General features: G+C 43.7%; 1 protein-coding gene across 1 annotated transcript; it reads right to left on the reverse strand.

The window, feature by feature from the left end:
- Positions 1-308: 308 nt before the first annotated feature.
- On the reverse strand, positions 309-9562 carry tmem117 (transmembrane protein 117). The gene is made up of 5 exons (XM_071534724.1): positions 9467-9562; positions 7481-7578; positions 5525-5684; positions 2042-2171; positions 309-976 (listed from the first exon to the last, which is right to left on the reverse strand). Exons 1-5 carry the CDS (start codon positions 9557-9559, stop codon positions 309-311), a joined length of 1149 nt encoding a protein of 382 aa, XP_071390825.1. The 5' UTR covers positions 9560-9562.
- Between the last annotated feature and the right edge of the window lie 4198 nt (positions 9563-13760).

The raw sequence follows: 13760 nt of genomic DNA on the forward strand, positions 1-13760 counted from the left end.
AAACAACTGCAATAGAACAGAAGCTGTCAAGATTTGCTCGGCGGTCGTTATGGCTGATCGTGTACCATTTCTTCGTCCTCTTGAATCCCAAGATCAGTCATGTTCAACATCTATCTTGACTAGAAGGTTCTGGTGTTAGAGCTTGCTCCGCCATCTTACCAGAAAAAAAAAAAATATTCAAGATCGCCATGCACATGACACTACCTTGATATCTGCAAAAGGTGAGCCCTCCAAGGCCTTTACATAATGTGGCCTTGTTTTCAACCTTTTCTGCAGTTATGTGGTTCATAGCCTCAAGGGTCATAAGGTCACGGAGAGGGTTTGTGGACATCAAAAGAGACTGCTGGTTCCCCCTGCTCTACGCTGTCGATCACAATACTCGGATGTGTCTCTTGGGTTTCCGTAGAAACAGGTGAGGTTGAGTTAGTAGAGGGCGTCGTCCCAAAGTGCGGCCCGTCTACTGACAGAAGCATGGGCGTTCCCGATCGTTTCAGCGTATCGCTCATGGTTATGTGCACCTCCTCCGGCGTCACGCCCATCTCCTTGCTGTACTCCGACGGCGACTTCCTCTTGATCCTCTCGTAGGTCTTGTCTTGACTCTCCGGGAAGGTCTCGCTGTCCTGGAAGCGCCCGAGCAGCCAGATAAAGAACCCGAAGAGGACGAACGCCGCCAAGCTCGGGATGAAGGCCAGGCACTTGACGTCCAGGCTGGCTCCTATGTAGCGGCTGTGGAGGAACATGTCCCGCTCCACATAACTCAGGTTGGTGGCGGGGTTGACGTTGGTGGAGCGCCACTCGTAGGTGAGCGTGCTGCGGTTGAACTCGCTGAGCGTCTCCGGCTCCTCCACTGTGAAGATCTTCTCGCCGGGTCCCACATACTGACCGTACTCGTAGGGCTTGTAGAAGATCTGGTTCTTCCACATGTTCAGGTCCAAAATCAGCACCAGGAAGATGATACCGTAGTTGAACCACTTACCTGTACGGAGATATACATGGCTGCCGTTAGTTTACAGATCAAACTAGGCTACCGGTGACAGCACAAAAGGAAGAGACACTTCCGGAACAGGCAATTAAACAGACAGGCAGACTGGCATACAATGCAAGCCTACTCCAAATGAGATTTAAAGGGGGGGTGAGTCAGACAGACACATATTCTGTCACATTAATTCATCAGGAATTCCTCTCACTCTGTATTCCTCATGTATTGAGACCCATTTGCAGGTGCTAGTTCCTCCATAGTATCTCCTAACAAGATCACTACATTACCGTGAGACAGCCATCTCCCCAGGTTGACTGATAGCAGGGCAGATGGCTCTCCGGGTATACGTGACACCGCTCCCTTCCTCTCCCCGAGATATGCTGTTAATAAGCTTTTAGTTAAACCAATCACGTCGCGCCGGAGCCATTTCCATAATGCTTAATGGATATGCAATGCATTAGGGTTAACAACCTTGCGCGAATCAGTGAACGTTTGAACAGCTTAACATTTACCACAGGAACATTCGTTTTGCCTCCCCTTGATGGTTGTGACTGGCTGTGTGCACGCCGCGGAACGAAATGGAGAAACCAAGAGGATGGTATTAAATGGGAAATAGACTCTCTTGCTGAGAATATGTTTATAGACATCGAGAGGTGGAGATGTGTCTCGCTCTACACAGGTGCTTATATGAGGAAGCGGAAGCACAATTACAGCAGTGAAGACACCTGTGTGCCACATCAGCAACAAAAGTGTTTTACATGGTTGCTGTGGTGCAACCATCAAACTCTTCCCCCAATAAACAGAGAAAAACTAGGGTGGCGTCTATTACATACTAGGTATTCAGAATACAATTCAGAAATAGGCCCAAGTTACGTATCTCTTGGGATATTTTCACTTCTTTCTGCTAGCTTAATTGATAATGATTGTAAGAGTGTTTAGTTTACTCCATTAAAGAGTAATAATGAAAGCAGAGGGATTGCTGTCATGGACCGGATGAACTCATATAACAGTGAGATGACCTCGTTCTTTGTGTGCAGCAGCTGTGCCTGTGCCTGCACATACCTGTGATATGAATGTGGTACTCCTCTTTAAAAATCCGCTTGCAGACGGGAAGCTTGACCTTCACCTGCGTGGTCGACATTCCTGGCAGGTTCATATCCAGGTCGCCCATGAAGTGAGGGAACTCCCAGTCCTGGAAAGCGGGCAGGCATTTCACACACACACACACACACACACACACACACACACACACACACACACACACACACACACACACACATGCACACACACACACACACATTTTGTATGAGAAATAGGATTTACTTGCTTGCATGTAAGGCACACACAAACACACATGACTACACACCTACAACACAAGTATGCACTATTCACACCCTTCTCAAACCACACACAACACACACACACACATGCACACACACACACACGCACAGAGACACACACACACGCAAAGTTAGCATGCCATTTCCTGAGCAGCAGCAATAGTTTCCACTGAAGAAAATTAAAACTCATTAAAATAAATGCGTTGAATGATGGAAAGAGGAAATTAAAAATCTCAAGCCATATGCTTAAATGGATGTTGAGCACAGTACTTGCTCATATAAACTCATATTACATCTCTATTGAGTTTGTCATAGACTCACTGGAGGTCAAACATGGTGTTAGGAGCTGTAGCTACAGTACAGCGTGTGTTTACAGGCTTGTGGAGTGTAGTAGTGCGCACTGGGATTTCAAAACGTCAAAACACATCAGCGGGCACCCCAAACTGACATTTAGAAGCTGCCTGTGGTGTGACTTTGGTCTTTTTGCTAGTATGCTATTATATGTGGTACCCACTGGCTTCTGCAAAAGGCAGTCACCACTCTTCCTGAGGTCCACACGCAGAACAACAAAGAGACAACATGACGCATAAATGAAGAAAAGAGACACAGTGGTGGCAAGAGTACTGATGCTGCATATTTCACTCAAATATCGATTCTGTCAATTCAGCTGAAGAGTGCATGTCTGGTAAATTACTCCGGTAACAGTAGAAGAATAGCTCTCTAAAAGGATAGCACACTAAAAAGTTTTTAAGCACTCACTGACTAAAATTGTCCCCCCAAATATTAACTGACAACTTCTTTTTGGCATGTTCCTTGCAAATAATGGAATGGGTCATTATCCGGCATAGCTTTAGGGCGAGTCCCTTTCTAACATCTGGTACCGGAGATGGTTCCTTCGATAAAAAAAGCTAATGTCTTTTATTGGGGATAAATGCCAGAATTGCTATATTTTACTGTAAATAATAGATGAATCGATCTAATTCTCCTCACTACTGTTAGAAGTAAAAGTACAGATTTTTTAAAGGACTCAAAAAACTAGCGTTACTCAAAAAATCTACTGAAGTACAGTAACTAAAGTAATTGTGATTAATGGTTACCTTGCAAGTCTGAAAACACAATCACAGACTGGTAAACACACAGGTAAGACTAACGTTAAATCACATATTGAGACAGACAGAGAGAGGAACATTGTCTAAAATGATTTAAAGTTGTTTCTTTCTGCTGAGCTGACTTAATCATCTAGGTTTCCCCTTGGTTCCTGTTATTTCCACAGAGCGTTTTAAGGCATGCAATTACCACATGTCTGAATTCACCATATCCTCATGTGATCCAGAACTTCCCATGCCAACATCCATGAACTGCATAACCGAGTGGGAATGGCCCCCTTGATATTAATTAAGTCCTCCACTCCTCTGCCATAGTTATCTGTTCCTATAGCACTAACAGGCATGACATTTAAGCCATACACTCCCTTCTACAAGATGAGAAACAGTGGGGATATCCATACATGTGCATACCAGTGTGTCATCCACATATGTAAATGTGTATGCGCAGACACACACACACACACACACACACACACACACACACACACACATATACACAGGATCTATAAATCTGGCATTCAACTGAACTCATAATGAAATTCTCTTTGGCAAAGAAAGCAATAAAGCACAATTATGCACAAACAATATGAAAAAAAAAAAAGCAAAACCCTGAAAAACTGCTGGGAGGCAAATCCAGCCAGGTCACTAATTGGGGCATTAATTAGTTTGAGAACAAAAACTCCTGTCTTTTCTCATGGAGGTGAGAGATTAACTATGGCACTCAGCGCCCCTAGATGGAGGTGAATGAAGCCATTCGGAGAGCCGAGGTGGATAACTTTTTATTGACTAACTCTGGTGGAGTGGAGGCACGGTGCAGTGCAAGGGCTCTGTAGCGGCGTAGGCTAACTCAACTCATAAATAACGGTAGTAAACATGCTTGCTGTACACTGCGTGGAAAATGAGAAGGGCCCATCGTAAACAAATCCATGTGAGAGGGAACTGATATACAGCCGAGCGAGAGTGAGTCGCGGGTCCAGACTGGCCCGGGAAGTCAAACGGAGATGTCAAAATACGGAGCGTGCACTTCATGTCACATCAGCTCCGCGGCTGCAGATGGGAGGTGACGGGCGCAGGAAACCGAATAAGCTAGTCTCAGCCAGACACCGGCATCATGTAGGCTGAGCTCCTCCTAAATCTGCATAATCACGATTACCTGGTGAATGAATGAGAGAAATACCACTATGTGAAGTAATTACTGGCCGGAGCAGCCGGAGAACACCTCCTTAAAATAATGAATTGTTTCAATAAATAAGGAATCTATTTTGGTGGTACAGTTGCTTTATCGTGTATTACCATGGGAATTATAACAGTGTCCTTGCCAGGCTTCTGTGGAGTGGTGTATTTGTTACTGTGCTTCCATGCAATAGCAGCCTTTTAGTAATTAACATAATCAACAGAGTAGAAACATACATTTAGGGGATACTAAATATTATCCTTGCAACTTGTCCTCTAATGTTCACCAACAAGGCCTAATGAAATATGTTCATTAAGCATTTGGAGAAGCTGTGTTGAATTAGGCTCCCATTCAAATCACATACATGATTGGCCTGCGGTTCTGGCTCCTGGCTAGCGGCTTGAGAGAATCTCCCTCCCTCTCTCTCCCTCTCTTTCCTTGATACACAGTTATGTGTTTTTTGCCCAGACAAACACATTTGCATATTCATGAGCTACTGACACAAGCTTTATTGATGTATACTCTCCTGTGGGAGGGAGGACATTGGGTGGAAAAAAAGGGGGAAAAAGAAAGTGAGAAAAACTCCAATCTTATGAGTCATCATTAAAAAAATAAACTAGGTTCGCAGGGGAGTAGGAGGAGAGGGTGAGTTCATGGCTGAGGTCTGGGAAAGAGGGATGAAGGGACAGAAGGATGGGAGACATAGAGGAGTAAACAACAGTTTGTGTGTGTGTTTGTGTGCATGTGTGTGTGTGTGTCCATGCCAACTGAGAGTGATCAAACGCCCCCCTCCCTGCTCTGTGCCGCAGTGCCCCATTGACGAAGAGGGAGGGAGGGGGGAAAGGGAACTGGCAAGACGGGTAGTGGGGTACGCCAAGAGACGTCCCAGCTCCCTTTTTTAATTGGCCACTGGGGAGCGGGCTACCTGCATGACAATGAGAAGGTCGAAGACCAAGATGAAGGAGGCCAGGAAGGCTCTGGAGACCTCATCGCTGGGCAGGAAGCCTCGGTTCAGGTTGTCCCAGCTGATCCAGTCGGTACTGATGACCAGAACCACCACTGACGTCAGAGAGATCAGCACAGTCCTGCAGGGGAGGAGAGGAGAGAGGAGAGGAGAGGAGAGGAAGAGGGAGAGGAGGAGAGGAGAGGAGAGGAGAGGAGAGATCTATGAATGCCACACATTAGGGTTTCTTCAAAATACCAGAGCTTAAAAAAAACCTATATGAATATAATTTCAAATTCAATTCAATTCAACTAGCTGAGATGCACTTGATAAATGCTGGAAGACAAACAGCCCCACTTACTCACCCACATCACCTGCAAGAAAAGATAAATAAAGCACTCTTCAAATTCTTTCAAGTACTCCATAATGTATAGAACAACTATTTTACCTGGGTTTGAAAAATGGCCATTTATAAAGCTCCCAGGAAGATTAATGTGCATAAAGGAAAACTGTGTGTGTGTGTGTGTGTGTGTTGTAGTCACGATACAATGCACAACCCTACCACATACATATTTTCATGTATTTACATATTTAAGCTATGTAAATTGGGCCAAATAATTTGATTTCCCTGCATGCAATGATTGCTGTTATTTTTCTCAATTCTTTCACATTGTCTGTATTTTTTTTTTTTTATCTCACATTGCTGTAATTCAGCATTCACTCTGTTTACTGGAAAGTTTCTCAGCCATCTGAAGAGAGGCACAGAGGCAAAGGCTAGTATTTTTCTCCACTGTGTATTTGTCTCAATGTCACCCACTGATTACTGTGCTGTTGTGTGCATTCTCACACCCCACAACGGCTGGCTGCATTGCAGATAGTGAATGCCAACTCATATCCCATTTCAACAGTTAGGAGATAAATTTTGAGGGTATTTAATATTCCACAGCGGGACTCTTCTCCTCAACATGGCTGACTTTTGGCACTGTCGTTTACAATTTGCCAGGACTCTTCAACGCATATCGACAAGATATACCCAACAACACATTCATCAATCATATTTCGACCACTGAATTTCAGATGATAGCTCGTCAAATCCGACATTGATTCTGACAGTGCAGTCGAGGCATCCGTCAATAAGACAAAAGGTTGCAGAAAAAGTCACAGAACCGCTCATCTGCTTGCATTCTAATAGATGGTAAATCAATTCTGCGAAAGGGAATGTTAAACACAACGGGCAAACTGTCTTTGAAGTTTGAGATGTCTGCGTTTTGAGCCTCTCTGTGTACATATCAAACAGATCTCAAACTGTTTCAACCGCATCCCCGGCTTTGCGTGTCCTTCACATTACACTATGACCCTAAAATGAACCAGTGGAGGAGCATTCACATGTCCTGTTTGACTGACAGCTCTGAACCTCTTTGGTGAATGAACACCACTGGGACCATGCACTAGTGGCGTAATGCATCTCAGCGAGCGACAATTCTACTTGGCTGTCTAGTAATGGCCGTATCAGACATGGTTTGCAGCATTTGTTTAGCAGTTATTTAAGGGTCACGGCTTGTGATATGTGAAGTAGAAATCAGGACTATGGCTGGCCCTGCGACCTTGCTGTGTCCATTGATTTTCCCCCCTGTTCTCCTAATTAAAGGTGCTGACACTGAGTGAGGGAAGATTAACACGGCTATTGACTGTGTGTAACCCCGCAAAGGGCTGGAGAGAACACATAACACACACAACACACACACACACACACACACACACACACACACACACACACACGTATGACGTATGCACACACGCACGCATCCGGCCTTGTAGGAATATATAATAGCTTTAGCAAGCTGGGAGGTGGAGCAGCTGCACTGAAATCTCACACACATAGATGCAAAGCTGTGCACAGACAAACACAACTGTGCACATCTACATATACGTACATACCAGAAGAGGACGATCCTGTTGTTGCCTTGCTTCCAGAACCTTCTGGCAGCTTTGCCCCAGTCTGGGTAGTGCTGATCCTGGAGCATCATGTCTGTCACCTGCAGGTGGTGCAGGTAAATGCATATGAATTTACACATGGAGGGTAAAACCTAAAAGAGTTTAACCACCTTTTCAAACAGATATAAATCTTTATGTTATATTGTATAGTATAGATTACAGTAGGTAGTATCAGACTGATGTAAGCAATGTGAAAATAGGGTGTTTCAAGAAAAAAAAAAAATTAACAAATTGGAATAAAGCTAAATAGCACAGGTTATGAACCCACATAAGAAATTTGATTTATTATGTGAAATTCAGGTTGACTCCAAAACACCAGAACATAAGATAAGTCTTTGTGACTGAGTACTGAAAAATGTTAGAATACATATCATCTATGATTAAATCGACATTAGTCTGTGATTACGTTGCACAAATATTGGCTTGTGTTTCATTATTAATGGTGTGACTGTACCTGTCTTGTCATTGCCTGTGGCTAAAATTAATTGAATAACATAATCAGTTGTTGATAATGCTTTCATCTTGTCGACCCTACAGTATGTGATCCGGTCGATCATTAAAAGTAATCAAGAGTAGATTTTCTTTGATGGGTACAGACTTGTAACAGAGGGGATTTTAATACTTTTTTTGTGAGGATCCGCCTCAGAGGCAAGGTCAATTCGTCAATAAGGCGCCACACTGCAGATACTGTAGCTCGTGTTGGGAAAAGGATTTGAATCAGGCAATCAGTGAATTTTTTCTAGCATTGCAGCGTTGCAAAAAACAGCCACTTCCTGTCCGCTCATCTAGTGAAGACACATTGCAAATCTGCTGTGCAGAGGAGACACAGAGGTCGTCTTCAAAGTGCCTTGTTGAATTAATCGAATGTAAAAAACCTTGTGAGTAATTTCTGGAATCAGCACTTTGCCTTGCCTGGCCTAACTCTCTCTCTCTCTCTCTCTCTCTCTCTCTTCTCTCTCTCTCCATCACTGTCTCCCTGACTCACCTTCTCGCTCTCCCCTCTTCCCCTCTCCCTTCTCCCTCACACTTCTACATTTCCCTTTCCCCTTCACCTCTGTTTCTAACTCCTTACCTCCCCTCTCCTTCCTCCCCTCCCACCCTCTCTCTTTCTCTGCAGTATGTACTGTAGAATACTAATGTGAGCGGTGAGGGAGCTTGTCAAGTTGTCTCCGCTGTGTGCATGCTGGTGTCAGAGCCCCACCTCTCCCACCACAGGTAGTCCACTCCCGCTGGAGCTCTCCTCCTCTCTTTATGTTGACAAATGAACAGGCATGGGCAGGAGAGGAGGCAGGTTTCCAATCTACTCTGTACCTTCACTGTGCATCCCTTGTTTCCTCTGACCGCCCTTATATCGCTACCGTATGTGCTACCCTAAGGATTTGGGAGCAGATTGAACCGGATCGACATGTAGGGCTATTACTCTATACCTTGCCATATAGTTGAGGGGATACAACTGACCTGGGATCAGATAATGAGGGTGTGAATGACCTCTACACAGTCTATCTGGGATAGGTTTTATATGTACCAAGATAAGGATTTTGTCTTGTAATTAAAATGAAGACTTGAGGTCTGGAAAGAAAGAAATTGGAATTGCACCAAGCTCTAAGGAAACAGAATTGAATCCCATTAAATTCCATGAAATTCCACTTCTAAGAGAGGTTGTCTTGTACTGATAATATACAGTATAATGTGTAATCTCAGATATGTGGTAAGAAAAAAACAAACTCAAATTAAATTTCAGTTCCAATTCCACTTCTTCAGTTAATTTTGGAATTGATGAGTTCATTCATATATTGACCCCCACCTTGACCAGTAAAATTTGAAACTCCATCTCATAAATGGACACTTGGTATGTGACAAAGTGTCTATTTATATCAATGCACACATGACAAGCAATCGTGAGGATACAAAAAACAGCTGGGCTCTCACCATCCAAGCGGTGACAAAGTCTCCCATCCACGTCCCTACTGCAGCAATCTTCATAAAACTCTCATTCCTGATGCCCATGTACTCTGTCACCATGTGGGGCCTGCAAGAGAGTGCGAGACCGAGGGAGAAAAGGACACAGAGAGGGTGTGTTTGTTACGGGGGCAGTGGACGGTAGAAAAGGAAAGGAGGCAGGAAGACTGACGGAAAGAGTCAACAGAGGGAGAGAGTCAGTGGAGGGCGAAAGAGAAAACGGTCACTGCCGCTAAGTGTCATGATGCTAGGTGTCAGAGTCAATCAATATCAATCTGATCCTGCGAAAACAGTGTGCGATGACTCTACCTGCCATAAAGCCCTGAGGATTGTAAACAATTTACGCCGGCGTCATTGAATTTATGCAACGACAGCGCTCTCATTCGGTCCTTATCTGCCTCCCTAATGTTTGGCAAATTATCCATTTGTTTGGCAAATTTGTCTCATGTCTAGGTGATTTCAAATCAGCACTGCCACAACACTGAGATGTCTCCCTTTGATGCAACGGAGCTGGGCGAGCGCAGTTAGCTACACCGCAGCTGCGTCAAGCGAAGCATAGACCAGACCAAGACACACCATTAGAGAAACAATCTTGCATACAATAGTATTTGATGAAAAATGACATGCTTTCTTTGGAGTCCTAGTTATGCCTTGGTCTCTTTAGAGTAGGTGAGGATGAGAGGCTTTTGTTCAGCACTCCCCCCCCCAAACCCCCCACCTCACCCCCACCCCCCACACCCACCCAACACACACACACACACACACACACACACACATCACTCCATTCTCTCCAGGTAATAGCACAGGGAGGGAGGAAAAGTGGGTCAGTCGCCTCCTATATGGGACTAGAGCCGGGGAGAGAGGAGGAGAAGAAAGGGGAGTGAGAAGGCCTGTTTGATCTCCTGGCAGCCTGCGTCTTAGAGGCTGAGCGGAGCAGGTGGGCACCCATCCCCCCCCCACCCCCCCAGCCCCCTCTCACCCCCCACAGGTCACACTCATGAATATAATAGATGGCGATGGATAGGGCTCTGGCTGTGCTTTCAAGGGGTCGTATTTGAAGTCAATGGCTCCATTCGTCTTTGTTTTCCCCGGTCATTTTCTGGCCGCCAGCAAACGCCAATAAATTTTTTTTGTATTGCACAGAGGGAAACCTGGAAAACCTACCATACAACCTTGCCAACATATAGTTTATTTTCCATATTTCCCCTTGAAGGTTTTCATATTACATTTTAGTTGATTGTAATATGCATTAAGAGTTCCAATCTGTGGGCTGTTCACTTTGAAAATGAGACTTAGTCAGACAAGACCAAACAATCTCTTGAAAAGCAGTGGAGGATAATCCTATTATGCTATTAGCCAACTTAGGCGTCTTTAATAGGTGTTCATCTTTAATTAATGCTAATTGTTTCCCTCTTTTCACATGAACTCATATTAGTCCAGAATAGAAAAGCATAATAGATGCTCACAATCCAATCCAGAACAATCATGATTAGTTGTGGCAAGCCGGTGACCCACAATATCAATTGTTTTCAAGTGGCTATATACTATAATTGTGGGAGAAATACTTGGGAGAAATGTCCTTCCCTGGAAGGGAAGATTATAAATCATATTTCATCAATGCAGCATGTATTTAACGGCTTTGACAGGACTTTATTGATGAAAACGTGCAGTACCACAGGTGACGTATTGCCTCGCTCAAGCCCGCAAATAAAACGGCCTTGATTGGAATGGCGATTTATATCTGCATTAAGTCAGTTAGACATTCAGTGGCTTGGCACTGCTCCAGTTACCAAGGAGATCCCATCGGGAGTCGTTTACCCGCAGCAAAATTCTAATCGATACTTCTGGAAATGCTGTCTGGCTCCACATGCTAGGCTTTAAATCTAAAAAAAAAACACTCTGCCGCCAACCCCTGCCCTGCTCACATATTTAATTGAGCAAATGTTACCCCTGTTCTGAAAGGGAGGGATTTCTGCTTTTTTTTTTTTTTTTTTTTGCCGAGCACCTATGATGAGTTTGGGGACTCTTTGCACTGCATGATCAGAGGCAGCACTCTCTGACTTATTCATGCTGACTGAAAATTTAATGGCCTTTAGAGCCGGATGACCTAATGAGAGGATTCAGTGCAGTGGAACATCAGTACAGTAGCACCATGAATAATCAGCCCCAAAATGGCTCCTGTGGCTCAAGCATAGAGCCAGTCACAGTGTCAATGCCAGCGCCGCGGCTCAGCCAGCTTTAACCCTCTGTGGAATGTTATCAGGTTTCCCACACTCGTTCAGTCATAATATTCAAGGACATTTCAATGCCTTTCAAAGTCTTGCTCTGTCTAATTCAAGGGGGAAAAAAATGCTGCATTAGAGTTTGGATGTTACATTGATTTACAATAACCAATATATAAAGTCCACTTTAACTGTTGGTTTAAAGTGATAATCTGCAGTTTGGTAGTGTGTCCAGTACTGCTACATCCTTTTCCTTGAATTTTCTTTTAATGAAATTTGATTTTCTGTATGTGGTGCTCTTTTCTTTGTCTGTTCAGCCAAGGTGGCTATTGTTGCGCACGCTAATTACCCAGTTCTTCTTCCATTTATTCCAAACAAATGGCTGTTGCTGCTTCCGGTAATGTAAAACTCATCGCTTACAATTTTTACCTTGAAAGACCTGCCAGACCTTGGGTGTTTAGTACAGCAAATATAAAAGCTTTTATGAACTGGGTATAGGTTGAGTTGAGGTGTTATATCAATTGGAAATAGAGAGTAGCAAAACCTAATTTTATTTACATGAAAACATCACAGATTATTACTTTAAATGTGAAAACACTGCTGCTACACCAAACTGTGAAGCTATGCAAAACAAGTGGGCTCTCAGCACTGCATTATGTTAGTGCTGGAATGGGAGAATACTGGGCGGGTGGCCCTGTCTAGACATTTTATTTATATTTGAAGCACCTGTAAAAGCCATTCCCCTGAAATTTTGAGCCTCCCATTTCATCAATAATATACACTGCAACACAGTGCCAATTAACACTTTTGCAATGTTGTACTTCACCATAAGCCAAGCACTTTCTAGACCTCCATACATTCATCAATTTTTAAAAAACGTTTATGGCTCAATTTTTTTTTTTTTTTTTTTATCAAAGTCGCAACTTTCAAGGATTTCCAAGGCCCATGGGAGCATTGATAATTAGGGGTTTAAAACAGCATGCTGAGAGAGCATTCACTCCTCTGAGTCATCAAATACCTGCAACCCTCAATCCTCCTCATCTTTTCACTGTCCACTTGGAAGTACAGTGCCTCCATACTGGGTTTTGTCAGCTTGTTTTCTCTGTCAGTCAGCCAGTGATTTAGTGACGGTGGTGATTGAGTGACCTCTTCTGCCCTATAAAGGCTGGACTCATTCAGAACATTATATTGGGTCCTTGGCTGCCTCCGCATTGAAATGCATTGCCTGTCTCCCCCCTTCTGCACTACAGTACCCAACAACGTATTTACAGTATACAGCACTGAGCAGCAGTAGTTACCAGAGCGCATAAAGCTGTCAATACGGACCCTCTTCACTATCACTATGCCATCTCCCAAGGCAACTTAAAACCTCAATCTCAATTCATCACTCAGCACAGAATCAGCCCACGTATTGTATTTAAACTGGCTGGAGATAGAGTCCTTTAGCCCCTTATCATTCCCCAGGCTCAGGATGGAGTGAATAACCATCGGGTTTCACAGCACTGTATGGCCCTCTATTCCAGCTTTCCATTAAAACGGCAAGGTCCAAAATGAAGTCTCCTTGTGCAAGTACCTTATAAATCTCTTTGTCCCTTTTCATTTTCGCACATAATGTATATACACACACAGGCACACAAACACACATACACACACACACATAATAATTTCAGACAAGTGGTAAGAAAATGAATTGCTCCAAAAACAGATACAGATTGAAAAAGTCGTTTTTTTTTGTTTTCTTGAAAATAAAATTTGTTCTGCACTGCGTGTGGTATTTAGAAATGTCAGGACAAGTTTTATGAATCAGCTGTAATGGAAAGTTGGCTACAGAACATTAATTAGAGTTTATGCAGCAAGGCAACGCAACATGCAAAACCACTAGGCATCCAAACAATGATATTCAAATGTTATCAAACACATTAATGGCTGATGTGAAACATAATGAAGAGGTGGTGGAGGTGGTGTGGATGCATGCACACACACACACACACACACACACACACACACACATACTCATAAACACATACACACACATACACAAA

The sequence above is a fragment of the Centroberyx affinis genome, unplaced genomic scaffold, assembly GCF_046629955.1.
Source record: "Centroberyx affinis isolate AG114_WGS23_722 - 3 ecotype Tasmania unplaced genomic scaffold, CSIRO-AGI_Caff_v1 ptg002607l_1, whole genome shotgun sequence".
NCBI classification, from domain to species: domain Eukaryota; kingdom Metazoa; phylum Chordata; class Actinopteri; order Beryciformes; family Berycidae; genus Centroberyx; species Centroberyx affinis.

What these genes read in the sequence shown, in the direction of transcription:
- tmem117 (XM_071534724.1), bottom strand. Translation starts at nt 9,559, where the DNA reads ATGGTGACAGAGTACATGGGCATCAGGAATGAGAGTTTTATGAAGATT. An exon ending in ACTTTGTCACCGCTTGGATG is followed by an intron (nt 7,579 to 9,466) that starts GTGAGAGCCCAG and finishes CACCACCTGCAG; the next exon opens with GTGACAGACATGATGCTCCA. An exon ending in AACAGGATCGTCCTCTTCTG is followed by an intron (nt 5,685 to 7,480) that starts GTATGTACGTAT and finishes CCTCCCCTGCAG; the next exon opens with GACTGTGCTGATCTCTCTGA.